Source organism: Pimephales promelas, chromosome 7 (assembly GCF_988280905.1).
Source record: "Pimephales promelas chromosome 7, fPimPro1.hap1.1, whole genome shotgun sequence".
Lineage (NCBI taxonomy): Eukaryota > Metazoa > Chordata > Actinopteri > Cypriniformes > Leuciscidae > Pimephales > Pimephales promelas.
The window spans coordinates 33367141-33390510 of record NC_142775.1 but is presented as its reverse complement, the minus strand read 5'-3'; the positions used below and the strand labels follow the sequence as shown (position 1 = coordinate 33390510).

Sequence of the window (23370 nt, the reverse complement as noted above, 5' to 3'; positions counted from 1 at the left end):
TTTTACACACATATATATGTGTGTGTGTGTGTGTGTGTGTGTGTGTGTGTGTGAAGGCTAATGTGTAAGTCACAGCCTGTCTGTAGCATTTCATCTTTCATAACATGAGATTTGAGCCAAATGACAAACAAAACTGAGCGCCTACATAAAATACAATAAACTTCATAACCTGTAATTAAAAAGTAACGTGATGCACTTACTGCCTTTGTTGCGATTGTTTTGATGACAGAAAAAACACATTCGCCCGATAATCACTGGTTTAAAACCTATAATAACTCCATTTGAGCTTGCTTTCTAATAAAATGTGCAAGTTTATGACTATATATGAATATGAAGAGTTCAGATGCAAAAGCCTCTAAATGCCATTTGAAATTTTCTTCTTTAATGATGATTTTTATCAAACTTGTATATTTAAGTTCAGTAATTTAACTTAAATAACAATTAATAGGTAATTATCATTGCCATTTAAGTGAAATCACTGAACTTAAATATACAAGCTTGATAAAAATTATCATTTTAGAAGAAAATTTCAAATGGCACTCAGAGGCTTTTGCATCTGAACTCTTAATATATAGCTACAATATTAACTTTGACAACACAGTGTTTCAATGTTTAAAAAAACATTTGTTTTTCTATTTCCTGAAAAGTGGTGGTTTTGGACTTGCGAGAATTATGCCCGACGATATATATATTTAATAAACGCTTCTATTGTCTTTGAAATTTTTAACGTGTACTTCTGAATGTACTGACAAACATTTATTGTGAATTAAAATAAGCCTCAATGCATTTAGTACACTTAAAATGTATGAATTTTGTCAGATAGCACTAGAGTTAAACTGATGCATGCACTTTAGTATGATAGTCAACTCATCAAAATAAGTGTACTTCTTTAAAAGTATGATAAATGATGATTCAAAAAGAGTAACATTTATTTGACATTTTACAGTGCACTTTTGAAAAGTGTACTTAAAACATGCCACATAAGTGTAGTCTTTTTAAATACACTTTAAATGACCTTTAATTTAATTTATATTATTTTATCTGCATATATAAATATGCTTTTAAGATCTGAAGAACACTTCTTGTATTGAAAGTGCACATTCAATACAATTAAACACTTCTCTTTTTCCACAAAGGATGCCATGACAAAGACTGAGAGACAAAGAGTGTGTTTGCGTTACCTTCCTCATGACGCAGATACTGGTTTCCCCCTCGGTCTCGGGTCAGGGACCAGGCCTCACCCTCATCACTCTCACAGAACTCCACCACACTGTTCTTATCCAGCTGAACCCAGGTGCCCTCCGAGTTAATCACCTGATACAGACACAGCTTTTTTTACCTCCTCTCTTAAACACACACACCTGGCACCACATCAATCCAGAGGAGCAAGACAAACTCAGTGGCACTTCTAAAATTAAGAGCATTTAGAAAAGTGAAAACAAAGATGCACCATTCAATTCTCAAGATTCATGAAATGAAACCACTTTGAACAAAGACACAGTTTTAAATTTGACTTGACATTCGTGAGCAGAACAGCAGTATTTGTGCAAGTTGGGAGGCTCATAGGCAACAACTTTAGGAGAGCATTTGAAGACAGCATGACACACCACAACCTCTACCGAGAGAAGAAAGAGGCAAAGACCAGCCCTTCCATGATCAGACATGGAGACTATTCAAATGCCATAAAAGACAGGTGTTTACCAGGGTTGTGCGCCATTCAGAATTCCCATTCAATTCTTGAATTAGAATTGAGGCAGCATACAAGATGCAGAACCGTAATTCGAATTTGAATTTAAGGAAGTAGAAAAATTCTGAAAATAAAATTCAAAGAAAGTTCCTACAAGTAATCGAACAAAAAATCTGTCAGTATGAATTAGGGTTGTGCCGATAGCATCATGCAACAACGAGTCAGAGATATTGCCGATGGTGATATTACCAAAACGATAATTGGCCGTTTTCCCATTAATGTATTCAATTATTATTATTAGAAGGCCAGCATTATTATTAAATGAATATTAGGACCTCTAATTAATTTGCCTATAATTTTATAACGACATCACATAACCATACTTGAGACATCGACACATGCGTATGAGGATTGAGGAGTCCTCAATGAAAATGTTTTTAAAACGGACAACAAAACTAAATCCCACATTTAAAATGAATTGGAAGGTGATCTATACACAAATTGTCAAGAATGCTTGTTATAAAGACACACATCATTCTTATACATTTGTTGTTTGAGCCAAGATGAAAACTGCATCGTTGTTCGTCAGCATAGCACATTAACAAAACCTTTAATGACACTAATAACAAAAAAGACCAATACAATTACAAATTATTAATAATATTATCCCTAAAATTATATAAGCCGAATAAAAGTCTTAAGGTCCGATCACAGCACAAATCAGTTATCTGTGAAAATCCTAAGCAGCTTTCTGATTTTTTCACTGTCATTAATGTATGGTCCACAGGAAAAATATTATTATTGATATAAAAATATGATAATGTGTGCCCATAAATCTCCCATTGACAAGTTAAAATACTCTTCAGATTTAATGCTTTATTTAATATCACAACAGACATAATAAAATTGCACACTCTTGAGTCAGACACAGGAATGGTTAGGCCATCTTTTTACCTCACTACCAGGAAATAACTTGTGATCAAATATAAAACAAAGTAATTAAATAGGCAAATTAATGAGTAAAGTAAAGAGCAAACAAATACGCAAATTAATGATAAAAATAAATAAGCCCCGCCCACCGTATGGAGCATATCGGCCAACACTAGTATGAATTATTCAAAGATGCTAGTATATCAAATAACATATTGGCTATTTTGAGAAACAGTACATAATATTAGTAATATTTAAAGTGCCATCTATAAAAATATACACTTCCCGGCAAAAAAAAAAAAAAAAAAAAAATCCGGTCAGTTATAAATAAACTTAAATAAGCAAATACTTGAGTCAAATAGGACTGGATCAATATTATGTTTCTAGCATGTATGTTTGGCAACCGTTCTTCTAACCCTAATAGTTGGAGTGTGTAGCTTCTCATTTCTTAAACAATCATGTAGGAAGACAAATTCCAGGATGACAATGTCAAGATTCATCAGGCTCAAATTGTGAATGAATGGTTGGGATGAATCACGAAGAATCATTTTCACACATTAATTGGGAGTCCTCTGAGTCCTAGATCTAGTAATAACTGATGTGATGTTATTTCCATCAAGGGGTGCATCAATTTTTGGTCAAGATTTTGTACTGACAATGCAAGAGTCGGGCACTCTGTAAAGTCTCCTCCAGCACATCCCAAAGACTTTGAATGAATTTAAGGTCTGGACTCAAAATATGGCCATGATCCGTCTTCCTACATGCTTGTTTAACAAATGAAAAGCTACAAACTCCATCAATCAGTGTTAGAAGAACTGATAACAAACAAATAACATGCTAGAAACATAATAATCACAGCAATAAAGATCCAATCATAGTTTATTTCCCTATTTAAATCCAAGCAGTGACTTTTTTGGCCATGCAGTGTAAAATAATTTAATGAATACAATATAATATAATTTCGCACGGTCTTCAAAATGGAATATAGTGGCATAACTACTACTAATAAATGTAATTATTTATTTTTTGTTTAAACTGACTAATTTAACTCCTCGGTTGTGTGACTGTATTGAATTTCTTTGAACTGCAATTCAGTCAATTCTTCTTCCTATCATTCCAATTCAAATTCCAATTCTACATCCTGTGGGTCACAATTCCGAATCGAAAGGGAACCGATTCTAAATTCTGAATTTTGCTCAACCCTGGCGTTTACAGAGTGGAAATTATGAGATGACTTCAGTTTTTGTTGTAATTCGCATGCTTCCTGCCATCATTGTTAATAGGTCACTTATTAATCATCCAATCACACAGATTTTCCTGCAGAGCATGCCAGATTACACTGTACTGTTACTGTGCAAAAGCTGAAGCCATGCTTGGTGGTTCTTGAAAGGGGCTTTAATAATGTGAACAGAACAATAACACACCCACACACCAGACCCATAGCATGTATGGCCTCTATCAAAAGAAGTTACACAAAGGGATCTATGATTGTCTAAAGAAAAATTAAGAATTTGTGTTACAGAAACTGCAGAACTAGCAAGAAATCTGGCTAATTAGTCATTTATTGGCAGCCACAGTAACACAGTTGGGAGTCCATACCTCGCCTACCGCCTTGACTTTGTTCCCCAGAACTAACATTCCAATGGGGATACCTCTAAGGTTTGGGCAGCTTCTGATGTTGTGACCCGAAGGTCCGGTCTTCACTACCTTATAAAGACCCGGTCCACCACCCTGGCCTGCGCCCATGTCTCGTGCGGTGGCGTCATGAGAAGGGTGGCCACTGGTCTCCTTTCCATAATCATCCAAATTTGACCTGCCCTCCTGTAAAACCAAAGAACGCCAGTTAATTTAAGTTTGAAAATATGTTATATGTCGTAAAATGATCTCCTCAAAACATTTCGTTCCATCTAATTTCTTAAGTTAGTGTTTTAGGGTCACTGACAACTAAGGACGTCTGATGTGAAGAAAAAAAGACCCTTTCAAAAGATCTAGTTTAACAGTCCATAGAAATGTCTTTGCAGTAAAACTGGCCCACATTTTCTGAAAACAGTTAATACAATTTTCAACATCTTTAGTTGTTGTCGTTTAAGAATGAACCTTTATGACTTTAAGACTATGATTGCAGGACAGTTGCACAACCTTGACATTTTTTTTTCCCACATTAATATCTTAATATCAACAAGAATTTTTATTCGGAAATTGAAAATAATCGTATTCATGTATTCATGCCACTGTTACTGCATTTTTGAATATAATTCATTCAAAAATACATTTACAACAAAAGTCATGCATACAATAGTTAATTAATCTGAAAGGGGGGGAAAAGTGACATCACTGATTTTAAATATAATTAGCTGCCAGGATACCTGAAGTACGTGCTTACATCAGCAATACATAGACCTGTCAATTGTGCTTCTGTAACTAATTTTAGTCGTGGGATGACATTAACATCTACATTTATTAATTTAGCAGGATGAATTTCATTATAACACGTAACAGATTAATTTTGAATTATTAATTTAGCATTTGTTTGAGAGAAAAACAAAACAAAACAAAAACACATGCATTCACATTTTCTGCGTTTATTAAAGGAATAGTTCAACCAAAACTTAAAATTCTGTCACTATTATTATAAATAGTTATTTTTACCATGGATCACAAAAGGACAATTTCAAATACATTCTTCCATATATGGTTTGGTGCCAATAACTTATTTGTACAAATTATTTTGGGGGCTTGAAAAATGTGGTCATTGTAGAATTCACCTTCTGTTTTCCATGGAAAAAAACAACATACGAGTTTGAAGGACATTAAGCTGAGCAAATAATGACAACATTTTTATTTAAGTAAACTATTCCTTTAAATCCTCATGCAACTGACTTGGTTTGTCTCAACTGTGAACAACTACATGAAAACGCAAAAAAGCTTTACACAAGGTTAACATAAATGTAATGTAATGATCATTAGGTACTGGAAACTTTGTGCATACAAGGAAAGATGATAAAAACATTTTGTGTCGCTCACTATTTTCACAATTAAACATGCAACTATGATGATGCTCCAATACTACATGTACAAATCACAATCTGAAACATCTCGAAATCATGAGAAACACTGGTGAAAAGCAAAGCAGCAGCCAAGCTACAACACACCTCATCTTCTGACAACTCACCTGGGGAAAACAAGATAAGGTCGTCCAAGACAAAAAGTCGATATCCCTGACTCCTTGGCTAGCGCTAAAGATATTCTGATCAACAGATTATAAGCAAGTCAAAACACGGTTGGGGATTAGCTTCAATTCAGAAACGCAGACGGTATGGTTGGTCTTTTTTTGGAAGAGATGGATTGGTTATAGTGACAGTTTGTTTGGGTGTATTTTATCCCTTTTGAATTTTCTTCACCATACAGTAAGAGAAGAATTTAAAGGTTGAGTAGAAGCTCTAGCAAAATGAAACAATCCAAAACCTAGGATTCGGGGATCTTCTGAAGATTATGACTGAGAATTTTGCAACAAAATTCAAATCACATCGAAATACAGCAAATGAAAAATAAATCCCATAAGAAATATGAAGATTTATAATCTTCCAAAAAAGATTGGTGGTGTGTCATGCTGTTCACACTGGGAGCCTTGATGATATTTTCACATCCAAAGGTCATTATGCTCTCACAATCATGGCTCAAATTTTAGGCCCTCAGTTCGGAAAACATCTTGTTTCATGGCAGAACCTCATCAAAGGTTGTGGGACCCAGACAGTTAAAAATATAAACAGGCACTTTCAAACCAATTGTTACAAAGATTTCAGGGCCACTGAGCAAATTTTTAAGCAAATTAATCTTCAATTAAAAAAATGAATCAAATGAATCTAAAATTGGCTGTATGAAGAAGCTTTCATTGAGCTCATACTTATATACTGTCATGACCAGGAAACAGCAAAGCTTTGTTCACTGATATTCAGTATCACACAAGAGCTATTTTTCACACCACATATGATGAATAACAACACAGTAGGGCTGCACAATTAAATGAATAGATTATTATAATGGCTGACGCAACAAGCGAATTATGAAGTGTCGATTATAGCATTCGCTGCATTTGTTTGCGCATTGGGGAATCTATAAGCCTGTTAAAAATCACAACCAGTTCTAATGAGCAAATTTTTAAGCAGTGTTTTATTTCTTTTCTATTATGAAATAGAAAGCTCTCTCTCTCTCTCTCTGCATGGTTTTCATATTTGCGAGTTTGAGTTTGAAACGTTTAGTGATGCCCAGTTTCTGTCTGTGTGTAAGTATAGTGTTTTAAAATCTGTTCAGATTTTAAAAGTTCTTTAATGCATTCCAGCCTTTATAATAAACAAGGTGTAGATGTGGTGAGAATTTTTATTATTTACAAAGAATGTAATATTTTAAAATGAACCCTATTCATTGGAATAAATAACTGCCATTAAAATACCAAGGGATAAAATAGACAAAATAGAAACTTTTTCATAATGGTGCAGCCCTACAAAACAGAGTGCATATGAGTTAGTGTCTTTTTTTAACCAGGAGTTAATAAGACAAGGGACTGGCAACATGCACAACCCACCCTTAAAAATGTCCATCCTGGTCTCTGAGTGATCGTGTCCAAACTAAACTACAGAGTAGCACTAACACATGCAAGGGCACATTTTCTTGGCCTTTGTAGGTAATTAATACAGCATGCTTGTAGGCATTTGGGACTGGGTCATTGGATGCCCGTGATTCACTGTAAAAAGAGCCAAACTGAAGCATTTCATATGATCATCCTAAAATGTGACTGAAGTTAAGCTGACAGTTACAAGTCCCGTTCCCAAATGAGCAGTGTAGGGGCTCCGGCTAATCTACGAAGGGGGAGGCCTTTTACTTACGTCGACAGGGACCAGGAGGCTTCTGCCCAGATGCTGGTTAAAAGAGAGGCACCAGGCTTCAGTGTACCCATTCATGTTGGGAACATACTTCTTTACTGTCTCATCATTCAGTCTGAGCCAGACACCATCATCATTGTGGATCTATGGGAAACAAGCAACAGAGCGGAGCCATGCCCTCCTGTAACTGCTAACACGCCCCTCGCATGAGCCTCTGAGGCTGCAGAACCAATTGCGTAAATGCGCGACACCAACCAGTTGGATTTACAGTGGATGTCCAGTTGTGTTGAGAGAAAATGAGATGCATCATCTATAGAATTTTTATATGCATGTAGGGCCTGACAGCAAGGAACAACAGGCCCTTTCACGTGACTTGTGTGAGGGCTTCAAGACACTGCTCAGCGCACGCGTTAAGCGCCACTTTCAACATGTGAAAAGCGCTGCCACGTCATCGTAGGGTAATTCTACGGGTTTGCCAATTAGCAAGTTAGCATAAAAAGCAGGGAGTTAACACTACCACTCAAAAGTTTGGACGTATGCCTGTATATATTTAAGTGATTTAAGTATATCCATTTGCTTTTCCTTTATTATCCCCTTCCACTCATCCATTAAAAAAAATAAAAGTAATTTTCACCAAACTAATTTTGAGAATTAAACAAAGTCCTTTTGATTTGATACTACAATAATTAACAGATAATACACTACTGTTCAAATATCTGGGGCAAGTAAGATTTTGCTTTCTAAAATCAATACTTTTATTCAGTGAGAATGAATTAAACTGATCAAAATTTACAGCAACAACATTATAACTATATTACAAAAGATTTCGATTTCAAATTACTGTTTTTTAACTTCACATTGAGAATCCTAAAAAAAATAAAAATTTAAAATAAGCATTTTCAACATTAATAATTATAAGAATTGTTTCTTGAGCATCACATCAGCATATTGGAATGATTTCTGAAGGATTATGTGACACTGAAGACTGGAGTAATTATGCTAAAAATTAAGCTTTCCATCAGGAATTAATTACACTTTTAATTATATATAGTAATACTATTTGACAATTTTACTGTTCAATTTTATAAAAGTAAAATATATCCAGTATATATTAAAATAAATCCAGCCAGGGTGAGAACAGGAGACTTATTTCATAAAGAAAATCTTATGGACCAAACTTTTGAACAGTGGTGTATATACATGTAAAAAAAAAATAACAGATAATCAATATTAAGATATTCTATAATATCAAAATTATAATACCAATAAGTAAAGTAATCTATGAAATGAAATATAAATTCAGTCAGACTCAAGTGTGTCCAAAATGTTGACTGGTAGGTTTTCTTTATATATATATACTATGTTTGACCTGTCATGCAATAGTCATGCAATTTTTGCAATAAAGCAAAACATTACAAAGTTGACACTTATCTCCATAGAGATCAATGCACTTGCGGTTCACGTGAAAGGGCCTTTAGAGCAATCGACAGCATTGCGAATGTGAGGTTGGGTCTTATAGGAGTATCAGTGATTGGCATGCAGCGATGAACTGGGATAGATAGCTCTTATATGAGCTTTAACTACAGCCTCAAAGTCTCCTGCATGTAAATGAAGCAAAGGATAGGCAAAAAAAAAAAAAAACGCTTCTGACCAAATCATAAGTAAATTAGAAAGCTCAGAAAGATGCAGAAAGTTTTAAAAGTCTTTTTGTTTTAAAACAGAAACAATTCATTAATCATTGATAATTGTGTTCTTGGATTAAAGGAAGAGAAAACAGAAAAGGACTTTAAAAACAGAACATTTTGGCCCTATTCTAGAGCGGTTTACCTCATCAATGAATGTGATGGTGCCATTGACTTGGACTATGCCTATTTGTTCGCTCTGCAGAGAAGGGTGACTACGCACGCGCAGCCCTGCGCTGTCCTTGGCCACAAATTTGCGCACCTGAGAGAAGCAGAGGGCGAGAGACAGAGACTGTAAGACAGATGAGAAGTTGGCAGGAAGCTGCAGTCAGAGAGTGAGAACAGAAGAGAACAGAACCCGCACATCCTATCAGACGAGGGAAACGTCAGTCCATCTAATGAGGGGGGAGAAACTCAGCAGAAAAAAAAAGCATTAAAGACACTTGATTTTGTGCAGTTGTGTTGCTTGTTTCCCAGTTCAATACACAGTAAAGACATACACGGTAAAGAAATGTAGTGACACCGCACTCGCATATACATAGCACTGATACCGCACAGCTATTTACACACCAATAGTTTAGTCTCTAGCCGTCTTGATAAAGAAAAAATGTTTAGTCCATGTAGTCCCTCTCATAAAAGGAGTGTAATAATTATAAAACAATTATACTTGAATTTTAGCAGGACATCAACTTCCAGAGTAGTTAACGTCATAAATAATATTCATTCAAAAAAAAAGCTGTAATCGTATACTATCTGCTTCAGCGTGAAACATTTTCGGACACTATTTCCAAAGAATGACAGTCCAATTGTGAACATTAACACTACAGGTCAAAAGTTTAGTGTCAGTAAGTTGTTTGTTTGTTTTTGATGGAAAATAAGGGTGCTTTCACACATGTAAAATTTGGTACAGTTCACTGCTGATATGAGCGCAACCGTACTAAATTACGGAAGTGAGCCGCTATTGATGTATGATTCGTTAAAACTGTGTTTGTGTGTGTTCTCACTCACTGCCCTGACGAGCGCACCGCAAACGGAGAGAATGTGCATCTCATTTCTGCTAGCCTTCACACAAATGGACTCCCGCGTTTCTTAGAACATATTAACAGTACATTCGCAGCAGACAGACGCAAGTGCTGTTATGTGCTGACGCTTTTGAAAGTAAAACCAAAGGATCAAAAATACTGATGCAAGAAAATCTATCCATTATGCCACTTTGTCCTTCATAGCCATTACCTAGCAACATGGGTACGTCGCTGAAAGTAGATGACGCAAGCGTACCGTGGTTTGGACGCAAATAGTATAAAGTGAACAGAGACCAGCGGGGGAAGGGGGAGAGCAATCAAACTCTGGTTTCTTTGGACGAAGCAATCGAACCTAGTGTGAAAGCACCCTAATACTTTTTCCCGGCAAGGCCACATTAAATTGATCAAAAGTGACAATAAAGACATTTATAATGATTCAAATTCATGTTCTGTTCTATTGAACTTTCTACTCAAAGAATCCAAGAATAAAAATCCTGATTTCCACAAAATATTGATATTCTAACATTCTTGAACACCAAATCAGAATATTAGATTAGATCAGATCAGATTAGATCAGGTGAGCGTAAGAGACATCTTTGAAAAAACATTAAATAAATGGATTTCCGACCCCAAATGGATGAACGTTAGGTTAACCTGGACTGGATTCACCTGGCCTTGTAGCACCTCTCTATCTTTAACTCCTTAACTCACCTTGCTAGGTTGAGGTTCAGCTTTGGGTTTGACCATCTGTGTGCCAGGAGGGATCATTCCTTTGGGTGGGTCTTTGACCTCGACCTCCAGACCAGCATCTGAGCAAAAATTATCAAGTCAAAAAAACTCAAGACTCATGAGCCCTATAATATCAACCCCCAGTTTCACAGACAAGGCTTAAGCCTAGTCCCAGACTAAAATGCATGCTTGAGCTGTTTTAACTGAAAGCAATTTACACTGACATATCAGTGCACATTTACAAAAGATACTTAAATGCCCTAATGCTAACTTAAGCATAATCCTGGCTTAACCCAAGCCCTGTCTGTAAACACAAACCACAGGTCTTTATGTATGAGGACTATAGTACAGAGCCCCTAAAGGGAGATGAGAGGGGGGTAAAAAATGTGAATGCTTTTGCATTCTCTCGCAAAAACGTTTGCATTACCGCGAGAAATTTTGTGTTGAGAAACAGACAGGGAAACACAAAGTGTCTTGGGGGAAACTTTAAGAACAAGAGAACGCAAAGTAATTAAGACATAATCTGTCCCCCCATCTTGCATTTGCTCTATAAATCATATTTTATCATGTAAACACAATTTAGTACATTTTATGGGGGGTAAATGCTGATAATAAAATCTATTTGAGCACTAGCAACATACACAATCCACTTTGGGCACTCCTTAAATATTTCTACAACAAAGTGCTCTAATACAAAGCTTTAATAAAAACTAAAATCCAGTTACCGATCTCAATGCCATCGATGGTCACATGAATGGTGTAAAGTCCAACAGCACCAGGGGTCCAGTTAGCGCTGTATGTCCCGTCTGTGTTGGCCCGGATTAGCATGTTCTCACTGGGCCTGAGTAAGAAGCAGACAAACTGAAACTGAAACCTTTTCTTACATTTAAATGTTGACTGTAATATGAATATGACAAGTAGGTCTTTGAACCTCTTTGGTGTCGGCGAGGCAAAGCGAAGCTCTTCAAATGAATAATTTTCATATGCCTGGACAAAAAGACAGTGACAATGTAAGAAAAACATACAAAATATCAAGCTATTTAATTGCAAAGAGACAAATATTTTTAAGTCATTATGAAATTAAAATGAACCTCTCTATATGTTGTAAGTGTATTAATCTTACTGTGAACGATTTTTATTTATTTATAATATATTAAAAATGTCATAACTGGAGCTTTCAGTGAAATGAGAGACTTCTCTTCTCTCCAATTATTATTATTTATTTATTTATTTTTTTACTTGGATGCATGTAAACCTGTTGGAGACCCCCAAAACAAAATTAGCAACCTTTAAAATAGCATAATGGGGCACTTTAATAATATCGCAATCTTTGTGATTTGATAATCACACGAGGCGATATCGTGATTTCAGTTTTATTTTGAATAATTGGACAGCCCTAATCCAAATCATTTTTGAGTCGACTATAATTATCAAGTCAATAGATGAGAGGAACCTTCATCATGGTGATGGCGATATAACGTGCTTCTTTGATGATCATGGGTTCGTATGTCGCCTCCAGTTTGGGTGCTGGGTGGCCACCAAAGGTGAGGTCGGTTCCTGATGCAGAATTAGAGGTGCTGCCTGGCAAACGCTGCAGTTTCTTCATGTTCTCCTGTGGGATGGACTTTTTCTGAGAGACAGGAACAGCCTTGACTTCAACCTGAAACACACATCAGAGACGATTAGATGTGCCAGTTTTATAACACACCGTTTGATTCAGAAAGATGCTAACCTTCATGTTTGGCACATGCACAACATCTCCATATTGGTCCTTGGTCTGCACCACAACAGTAGTGGGCCAGCCACAGCGGATGTCGTCTTTGTTCAGAATGAGTGAGGTCTTCTGAGGGTCAGCATAGGAGTCTGGCTGAAGCCACCTGGGAATGTAGAATGGTAAAGATGCTTGGATGAGGGCCTAAAGTTATCAAAAGACTCATGAAGAATAAAGGGAGCTGTAAAATGTTTGATACGGACCTGGCGAGCCGCCCACCACTGGAGTTCTGCACGCAGGTAATGAAGTCCTCTAGAAAGGAGTGTTCGTTAGTCTGCAAATGCAGTGGCAGGTTCCCCTCCAGTGCCTCCAGGATGGTGGGAGAGTGTGTGAGGGCCAGTCCCTTGCCCAGGAGCCCTGAGTGGGATTTACACACCTGCTCGACAGAAACACGCGATCAGAGAACATTCTGATGATGTGCAACACTCACACACAAAACAACTATTTCTAATTTAGTACCTGGAGTGAGGCTTCCTCTAAAATCTCCAAATCTTCCTCTAGTTCATTCCCTGTAGGATGTTAAATAATACATAATACAAATAATACATACGATCAGATAAAAAAGACAAAGGAAGTTATAATTGTATCAGAGCCACCAATAAAAGTAATAGTGTTGGGGAGATACTAACTTAGAGTAAAAGCAGGTAAACTGTTTCAATCAGGGCAGCGTTTTTTTTATCTTAAGACTAAGATTAAGGATCACACTTAGAAGTATCAGTATATCATGACAAAACACAATATTGCTGTTAAAATGTCAAATTGTCTTAAGCCTTAGGGTAAGCGGCAATAATCAAACACCCTGTAGCTTTAAAAAGTTGGTTCATTCTAATGAAGCAGTTCATTCAGAAGATTCACATAAATTAAATAATAGAGGGCTGTGAAACGATTAATCGCATCCAAAATAAAAGTCTGTGTTTATATAATATATGTGTAGTGTGTCTAATTATTTTGTCTGTGTGCGTATACACATATATATATATATATATATATATATATATATATATATATATATACACACACACACACACACACACAAATGTATATATTTAAGAAAAATGTGTTTTAATATATCAAATATTTATATTTATGTATAATATTAATTTTCTATAAATATTAGTATCTACATGCAAATATTTCTTAAATATATACATGCATGTGTGTGTATTTATATACATAAAATAATTATACACACTACACACATATACTGTATTATGTAAACACAAATTTTTATTTTGGATGCGATTAATTGTTTCACAGCCCTAAATAATAATAATAAAAAAGGTTCTTAAATTAAAATTGTTACTATTCTCAATGTTGAAAACAATTGTGGAAACCGTGATGCACTTTTTTTCAGGGTTTTTGGATGAATAGAAAGTTTTAAAACAACATTGCCCTTTAAGTATCACGCACAGTGGTTAGCGATTTCAGATTATGCTTTAACTGCATGGCACATTCCAGTTATGTATCTTTTCCAACACCAGTAAGCAGCAGTCATTCTCACCTATGGGTAGGGCAAGATCCTTTTTCATGAGTGCAGCTGCACACATACTCCCTAAATAGGCCAATTCCTTCTCCAGCTGAATAATTCCCTGAAACCAAAGCAACATGACAAATATCTCATGTTAAGTATGAATCTCTAATCCTTTCTCTAGTCTAAAGCCATGCATAACTGAGATACTAGCAGTGGTAGACATACCATTATTTTTATTTAAGCTGAAATGGTTCTCACCCACAGTTCAATAAACATGCTTTTAGGGCAGTGTATTGATTGGGGTATTTCATTTCCATTCACAAGCTTGCGATTCAATTCAATACAGATTAACTTGGATATCAGTACAGTACAAATACTAATTCAGTCAGGGAACAATGTCAGTTGCTACATTATAATAAAATTAATGTTTAAAATGATCAATTTGTATACAAACACTTAATTTGCACATAAAGCAGTTTTTACTATAAAAATGACATAATAATAACTCTTTTAATGACAACATTTCTGCTCCAATAGGTTTTTCAATTATAAACATGTAAATGGTTGCTATCATAAAAAACCTGTTTTCATGACAGATTTATTCAAACATGCAATAGATATTGAAGAACAGGATAAGACAAAAATATAATAAATATGTAATGTAGATGCTCCTCTCTAGTGTTTTTTTTTTTAGCGTTCCATCGAGCCACGGTCATTCAATGGCTTTTTTTTGCCGTCGAAATTGTGATATGATACATTTCAGTAAGTTGTAACTTTCAAAATACCTGCTGATGTTGTGCTAGTATTTTATTAATTTAATAAGTAATAAAAACGAAGAGCAATGCAGCTTCGCTACAGCAATCTGTCACGCCATATGAAATAGCGCTAAAACTGTTTATTGTTACATTTATTGTTTGAATTTCAAATTAAAACACAGAATATGAAAGCTCAGACTAAGCTTATTGTGATTTTTGCAATGGGAGATATGCTGTAAAAAATGTTTAGTTAAGTTTTGTTCAGAAAACACCATTGACTAAAATATAGATTCATGGGATTTAAGTATTGCTTAATCAAAATGAGAACCGACTGAAATCAATGTGTTCAACCCATCCCTTGCTTGTTTGAACAACAGAGCTGTTCATGTTTAATATTGTTCATGTTCTAAATATTGCTATAAATGATGACGTGCAAATTATTATGTGTGCACAGACAATTATTTTACAAGTGAGATAAAATGGGCTCCTTGAACATTTCATGCATTGTGCTCAGGTTTAAAACACATCCGAATTGTTTGCCAAGGAGAAATTTCATACCTCATCGACACCAGGGTTAAACTCATAACCGACAGCTACACATTTGAATCCGTAGAAACAGGCTTTCTCATCTTTCACGTAATCTGATGCAGTTTCCAAGGAGAAGTGGGCTTCGTTACCTTACATTAGGAAATGGAAATGAGTTAATGACTGAGCCAGTGTAGCATAACTCATTTTGAATAATAATAAAATGGCAGCTGCCCATATAATCACAGTCCTCATAGAGATAATATTCTGTAAACAACCGCACAATCTTCCTGTTGAGATGTGGTGTTTATAAACCCTCTGTGGGAGCGCATAAAAAGATTTATTTGTTGACTTGACAGCGTAAAAACTAAAAGGGCCTGGAAGTGGTGTTAACATCTCCATAAATGTCTTTAATTACTAAAGATCAACAACAAATACTGTCACAGCACCTTAATCAGCAGGAGGGTTTAAAACAAACATTTCTAAAGCTTGGTCGACATCACTGTTACCTGGCAGCACCAAGACAGAGGTGGGCCAGCCATTGGAGCCAGAGAACTTTTTGAGCTCGGTCCAGCTGTTGATGGTCTCGTGAGCAAGAGCTTTGGAGCCGAGCCCAGAGAAGTGCATCGATCGGCTGGGGATGAGGAGACGGAGGACATCTTCTGGCTGCGCCGTGCCACACTGAGGATCAAACTCAACGGTCATCCAGCGAACGCAGTCTGGAAAGGAAACCTAAAATCCAGAGCATGGGAATGTTATTAAGCGAAAAATATTTATAAGAAAAATATATCTTTTTTTTAAAGACAAGTTCTGAATGAATTTTTTTTGGTCCTATGCCTTCAACAGACGATATGAATTTAAAAAAAAAATCTGTAGAGAATCAACCATACACCTTTAAGTCCAGTGCAAAAATACAAATCCAATACTATTGTTAAGCACCATTTAACCCTTAGGGGTCTGAGGTGTTCTCTGGATCCTGGAGGTGTTCTGACATTTGTGCTTTTTTCTGTTACTTATGACATTTTTATGGTTAAAGTATTATTACATTGTATTCAGCACAAACTCTGCTACAATAATATGTCAGCAGCATGTATGTAAAATTTTGTAGTTTTGAGAATGACGTTTATGCATGGTTTGTGAAAAAAAAAAAGTGAGCTGGTATTGCCGGCGATACCTTGGTAAACAACAGTTCGCTGACAAAAGTCCTGTACATTTGAAGAACCACATAGGACAACCATAACCATAAAAAAACAACATAAAACCACAGATAACAAAATAAACCGCTCAGATGGAATACACAACCAATTATGATTATATTATCATTACCCTGCTGTATCTAGAGTGGTGCAAATCTGAGGTAAAAAGGTAAATCATTTCAAAGTTTAGGAGCTACCATTTTAAAAATGACTATAACGAATCAGTGAATGTAAGGAAACCAAGACAAGAGTAATATAGCATCTCTTTCAAGTATCTGTTAACCCTTTTTGAAAAAAGTTGCCAGCAACCTCCAGCATTTTTGATAATTTTCATTTTTGATAAAGTTTCATGGCTTTCAGAAAATTGTGTTTGACTATGACTTTGTCTGGATCAGATTCACACCGATGAACAGTAGTACCATCAACATCCCCCAAGCTTCACAGTGGTTAACCCTTCCTGAGCCGACATTTCATTTGGTAACAGTGGGCAGCTTTGCTATTTTTATGCTATCTAAAGGGTAAGCAGTTTCTAAAGTGTTATGAGTGTTTCCCAGAGCATAGCTACAATGTTTTAAATGTTTGCAGAGAGTTGCTAGAAGGTTGCAATGATGTTGTTAGGGTAATGCTGAATATCAGGAAGTGAACACTAATGTTGTACCTTGTACTGGGTGACACCAGCCTGCTTGTAGGGGTGATCGCTCTCTATGACAGCATAATGATTAGAGGTGGTGCAAGCTGATAGGCCCTGCTCCGGCTGGTTCCCAGTGGTGCTGTCTGTGGATTGGTTAGGATTGAAGGCAGGCGGTGCATATTTCTGGTTCAGGGCAGAAACAGCCGGAAGAAGTTCCTGAACCAAACCAAACACCTCCACTGCAGCCTAATAGAAAATGATTTAATTTAAAACAGTTAAGAGAAGGTATCATGAGAAAAGTAGCTAATAGACTAGAGGAGACTGGTCAGAGTCACATCAAGAACTAAGGTTGCCAATTCCACGAAGAAAAACTCCCTTACCTTAGGAACAGATGCAGCCACAGGACCGATGTATGCCAAAATAAGTGGAAGCAGCATCGAAAAAAGACTGCAGGAACTCAGGAGTTCAGGAATGTCTTCAACTGTAGAGACATCAGTAACATCACAGACTAATACAAAAATAACTAATGATGCTGATCTATAAGGATAAATCTCAGAAAAACCACCCTATAGCCTATAAAGACCTATTATGACAGTTAGGCACATTTCCCTTCAATTCTCATACAATAATGCAAGTCACTTTTGGTATTTTTTAATTCTCGTTATTCTTAATGATGAATCTCATGAGGTTTCCATTAATGTACTGAACATTACCATGATCATTTTGCATTAGCTTAATGATGTGTGTACTAATCTGTATCATATATTCGCATCTATAATAACAAATATCTTATTACTTAATATATCTTATTACTAAAATTATTTCAACAAATGGCGTGCAAATGTTTTTGTGCAACCAATGGCAGACGGGAAAGTATTTGGGGAAATGCTGCTCACCATCCACAGCGAAGGCCCTGTGAAGGAGGTCTTTGGCTGCCCGCACCACCACGCTGACTACAGAAAGAGCACGGCTGCAGTTCTTGTCTTCTTCATTGGCTTTGCTTAACAGCTGTGATTGCAGGTCGCCATCATATTCACTCCTGTAACAAACAATCACCAAAAAGATGTTGGATCCTTTAGAAATAAGAAAGAAGTTTGTTCGCAGATGAAAGAATATATAGTACGGACCTATAATAGAGAATCTGAGGGATCTGGCCTCTGGTCTGGTTGGTGCCATTGCTGCTCAGGCTGCAGGTGCTGAAGGTGAACGCGACTCCATCAGAGCACTGCACGGTTGTTATGCCTCCATCCCCATTGGCTGTGCGACTGCCGTAGTTACGCAGGCGGACGGCATATTTCACACTCTCCTGCAAGAGCAACAGGGTGGAAGTGAGTTTGTGCCAAAGCGAAGTTTATTCTTTGCGTGATTCATGTGTAAAATTCGCAGCACCTTCAGAGGAACAGCTTTGTCCAGGCGGATCTCAGCGATGTCACTGGGGGAGTCGTCAGTGCTGTAAGTGCCTTTGACCAGTTCTAGAGACGTCCATCTGTGGGAGTGGGCGGAATCTCCAGGGTGCTCCGTCTGAGCCTAATAAACCAGGACAGATGGACAGAACAGGAACACAGAGAAAAACAACAGGGTAAGACATTGGAAGAACTCATTCACACGCTCTAACTTAGGAATGAGAAGATTCTTGGGAAAATCCACCTTTTATATAAAACGCAAAAAATAACAAGTATGGAACCATGAGGATGACATTTAATTAAGGGTGTCCCGATTTTGATTTTAAATCGAAATTAATTCACAATTTCGAACTTTGAATTAAAAAATGGTATCGTCGATGCTGCCACGCCCCCGTGTCACGTTCGTTCGGCTTGCCAAGTGGAAAAAATGTGTGTTGAAGTGCTGCGACTATGTCCAACCATTAGTTATTCTTCTTTTTATTCTCCTTCTCTTTTCTTGCTAAAACTGCTGCTGGAATTTTCAATTTCCTTTTGGGAGTCATCCCTAAGGATTAATAAAGATAAGTCCAAGTCTAAGTCTAAGTCTAGTTTAATCTAATAAATGCTCATTTTACTTGACTATTCGCAGTTTCTCCTATTAAATATAGTCACGCAGCAGCTCTTTTGCCACTCAGCCCCTTCTGAGAAAGTGACGTCAACGCCTCAATCACCTCTATATAGAAAAGAACTTACATCATCAGCGAGCACCTCCAGCTCATACTCATGGATGCCTCCTCCCCCGTACACACAGAAACCCACCAGCACCACCCCTGGCTTGTCCACAGTGAAGCAGATGGCGTCGGGGGAGCCGTTCCCCGTGTTCCAGCTGCGTCCCTGGCTGGTCTTAGTGAAGCGGTTAGGACTGGCCTTCACCGAGTGCAGGGAGTTCAGCCCGTCGACCTGCACAACAAAAGTCCACTCGTTACAAAAGTGTAGATAAGAATTTACATTTAGTTCAGAGGCATTCTTACATGTTAAATTTGCTTTGGAGTCGCAGCACATTAAATGGATAGTTCATCTGTAGTTAAAAATGTGACATTTTTGGGTCAACTATCCTTTGAAGAAGAATTCTCTGTTCTTCCAGCAGGTGGCAGTAAGCCAGATGAGACAAAGTGGGAGAGGATGTTTTTGTTTTTGAACAGGAGCAGACCCTCCATGACAACCAACATCTAAAACCCTGCTCTTCCTGTGCTATTACAAACAACAGAGACTGCATGCCATTTTTGTAACTATTAGCCAGCATACGATTTATATTCCACTTTAGATAACGAACAGCAAAGCAGCTTTAACAGTCTGCATAACATAGTCTAACCGAGCATGACATGCCAGTTACCATGGCAACGAGCCAATGGCCTTTTCCAAAGCCCTCAAAGAGAGGCGGACTGCAGTAGACTGTTGTGGTCCTGTGGAGGACACACCTGTTCTCATGACTCAGCTTCCTACTACAACAATCCCGCATGAGCAGGCCAGATGGAATCTGTGCCCTTTTATTTTTTACGATAATTGTGGGAAATAAATCTACAGCAGTCAATGCTTTTAAACATGTTAAAATGTTAAAACAGTGTGTTAGACAGTTGGAGTAGCACACTCGTATTGATCAGATTACAAAATATGTCATAAAAAAGAAGAACAGGTACATTAGTTAATCTTCAGCAAATTAAATTGAAAATGATTATAGCATGAATATAACATGCCAATGTGTTAATTATATATTAACATGCTATATTTTCAGTTGTAAAAATTATTAGAAATAATTTGTTGTTTTATTTAAAAATTGTCACACACAACACCACACATCATACATTTGTGTGTGTGTGTTTATATTAAGGGCCGGACATTAACTTTTTTGCTCTGCAGTCGCTGTGGCTAGTGGTTTTCCAAAGTTACTAGCCACAATTATTACAATCGATACCACAGGGAAAAACTGCCATATAGATATTTTTAATACTATCTCATAATTTGGCAGTTGGTATATTAGGCTGCTGTCACTTTAAGACCCATTGCTTAGACCCATTATACTGTTTTATCTAGCCATGTGAACACAATTTGGGTCAAAAAATTATGCTCAATACGCGCAAACCCATGCCGGAATTCAAGCCCTGGGACACAAAAAGGTTTGTGTCAACTCGCTGTCGGAGAGATTAGAGCGCGAGAAAGCGCAGCTGGTATTGTGTATCCTGCAAAGAGTTTCAGATATTCCAGTTTCGATATGTATCAATGTTTGTTTATATATATATATATACACACATATTATTTTACCTTATACATTTTTTATTTCATATAAACCATTTGAAACAAAGGACAGGGATCTTCTGAACTTTCAGAATAACAGACGTGTGAGCTGTACAGATACAGATACAGATACATGAACATGAAGATAGAATTTTTCCTCCACCATCTAAAAGCTATTTATGGCGAGGCGGTGGCTGTAATGCAATTAGAGCAGCAGGCGAATGCTTGCGGACAAAGAGACAGACGAGGAAAAGAGTGTGTGTATGTGAGGAAGAGAGGAATGAGAGAAAAGTAGGAGATCTGTCCTTCTAACCTCAGAGCCGAGAGCAGAGGCGGTGAGCTCACTGACTATACTGGCCAGCAGCCCACAGGTGTTGGACACCAGATGAGGAGAAAAGAGTTCAACCTCCTTCCTCAGACTCTTCCTCACAGGAAGCACCACAATGACCAGCATTTTCTCCAGAACCTCCCGGAAAGACGTCATGCCCATGAGATTCTCTTCCGTCTGATCAAAACACGACAAAATGAGACAGAAAAACATGTAATGAATGTAATGTTTTAATTGATTATGCATGTTTGACCAGATGATGGTACTCACGTGGCTGAGTTTCTCCATGTGTGCCACCAGCAGGGGGAAGCGGTGAGCGAGGGCAGAGTCGTTCTCAGTGCTGACCTGCTTGACGAGGGAGCGCAGCAACACCTCCCCGTCGTACGCGATGGGTAAGATGGAGGTCAGCTTGACCGACGTGTTACACAGCGCTGACATCACCGCAGCCAGCAGACGGCTGCTCGACGTACGGAAGTTCGCTTCTTGAATGTCCTGTAGGTCGACATGAAGGTCAATGTTATTAGTAGCTTGCTGCAGTTAACCAAACTAGATGTCCAATACAAATCGAGCAACCACTATATTTCTCGTAAATTAAAAAAAAAAAAAAATGTTGAGGAGGCTTTTTGTTGTTTTTTGTTTTTTAGAGGGTCACTTGAGGTATTTTAGAGCTCAAATTCATCAGGCCTAAATCTATCAAGTGGCTCATTTGCAGAATGAGCAGGGCACTAAAAGTGGTTCAGCTGAAAAAGCCTCTCAGCTAAAGAGGTGATTCTCACAAAAACATAGCTAGGTCACATTTTACCCCAAAATTAAAAGAAACGTACACACATGCATACACCCACACATATGCATACACATATATATATACTATATATACACATCTAGGAAATGCAAATTTTTACATTTCCCCCCATATTAAAGCCTTTCAGTCAAATTAACTAAAATATACAATACACAAAAATATTATAAAGAAATTATAAATATAGAAAAAAAAATAAAAATATAATAATAATGATGATAATACTAATAATAATGTAAAATGTAACAAATATATACACTTTTATTAGAAGTAGGCACTTTTCCACCCAAAAAGAAAATTTAATCGACTTTTTTGTGTTCCACATTATTCTTGATGTTGATTATCATTTGATGTTGATTTCCAATAGTGTATTACAATGACTGTAATATATTGCATTACCAAGCATAAATTAAATTGAGTATTTCTTAAAAAAATTAACAATGGTCCTAAAATAGGGCAAAAGTTTATTTATGCAAATCATAATTTATTATTTCTCGCATTTGATGTTGAACAAAATTACAAAACATTTATGATTTATCGACTGGCCAAAATGAGACCACATAAGCTGTTTACTGATAGTTCACCTAAAAATGAGAATTCTGGAATCACTTACTCACTTTCGTTCTTCTGCTAACCATAAAATAAGATATTTTGAAAAATGTTGATGCTCATACGGTTTTGGAAAACTGACGTCCACTATATTTTCCATACAGTGGAAGTCACAGGAACCCGAGATTAGTTACCAGCAGTCAAGAAAATATCTTCTTTTGTGTTCCACAGAAGAAAGAAAGTCAAACAGTTTTGGGACGATATGAGGGTCTATCCCTGTGGGTGGACAATCTCTTTAAGCACAACTTTAATCTAATGCTTGTGAATACCTGGTCCAGACAGTTGAGCAGGTCGCAGAGGCAGGCCCACTGCAGGGCTGGCGTGGGGTAGAAGGAGTGAAAACAGGCGGTGAAGGTGTTGTGGCACTCCTGCAGCACGGCCTCCAGCAGCGTGAGGGGCTGACTCAAATATCCCTGCGGGTCATTGTCCAGCTTGGTCAGGCAGTTATCCATACCTTCTGACAGGATCTTCTTCAGGAGGCTTCGTGTCTTTCCTACACACTCTGCCAGCTTGCTGGACTCCTCCACAACAGCTTTGGTACTGGCTAGATAAGAGACACAAACAGGAACTATAAGATACAATGTAGATGTGATGTTATCTTAACAGCATGCTGTCAGACAAAGGTCTCAAGACTATTTCTTTGGCCCAAAGCTGTCTTCCTCTTCATTACATGTTCTTAAA

The 23370-nt window shown here is 37.1% G+C and overlaps 1 protein-coding gene across 17 annotated transcripts in view; it reads right to left on the bottom strand.

The window, feature by feature from the left end:
* mycbp2 (MYC binding protein 2) overlaps positions 1-23370 on the bottom strand; it is an 88578-nt gene that overhangs the window by 22332 nt on the left and 42876 nt on the right. For 7 of the 17 annotated variants that reach the window (XM_039683385.2, XM_039683388.2, XM_039683392.2 and 4 more), the window contains 24 exons: positions 22959-23233; positions 21552-21773; positions 21267-21458; positions 19415-19621; positions 18669-18806; positions 18407-18585; positions 18176-18318; positions 17660-17760; positions 17307-17525; positions 15962-16184; positions 15486-15604; positions 14203-14290; positions 13161-13210; positions 12905-13077; positions 12663-12807; positions 12384-12590; positions 11862-11917; positions 11656-11771; positions 10913-11010; positions 9325-9441; positions 7501-7641; positions 5790-5864; positions 4217-4438; positions 1182-1314 (listed from right to left, as the gene is read on the bottom strand). In XM_039683385.2, coding sequence (XP_039539319.2) covers positions 1182-1314; positions 4217-4438; positions 5790-5864; positions 7501-7641; positions 9325-9441; positions 10913-11010; positions 11656-11771; positions 11862-11917; positions 12384-12590; positions 12663-12807; positions 12905-13077; positions 13161-13210; positions 14203-14290; positions 15486-15604; positions 15962-16184; positions 17307-17525; positions 17660-17760; positions 18176-18318; positions 18407-18585; positions 18669-18806; positions 19415-19621; positions 21267-21458; positions 21552-21773; positions 22959-23233 — 3639 coding nt within the window. The remainder of the gene's footprint in view (positions 1-1181; positions 1315-4216; positions 4439-5789; positions 5865-7500; positions 7642-9324; positions 9442-10912; positions 11011-11655; positions 11772-11861; positions 11918-12383; positions 12591-12662; positions 12808-12904; positions 13078-13160; positions 13211-14202; positions 14291-15485; positions 15605-15961; positions 16185-17306; positions 17526-17659; positions 17761-18175; positions 18319-18406; positions 18586-18668; positions 18807-19414; positions 19622-21266; positions 21459-21551; positions 21774-22958; positions 23234-23370) is intronic. The other 10 variants (XM_039683387.2, XM_089133360.1, XM_039683395.2 and 7 more) reach the window with 8 other exon arrangements.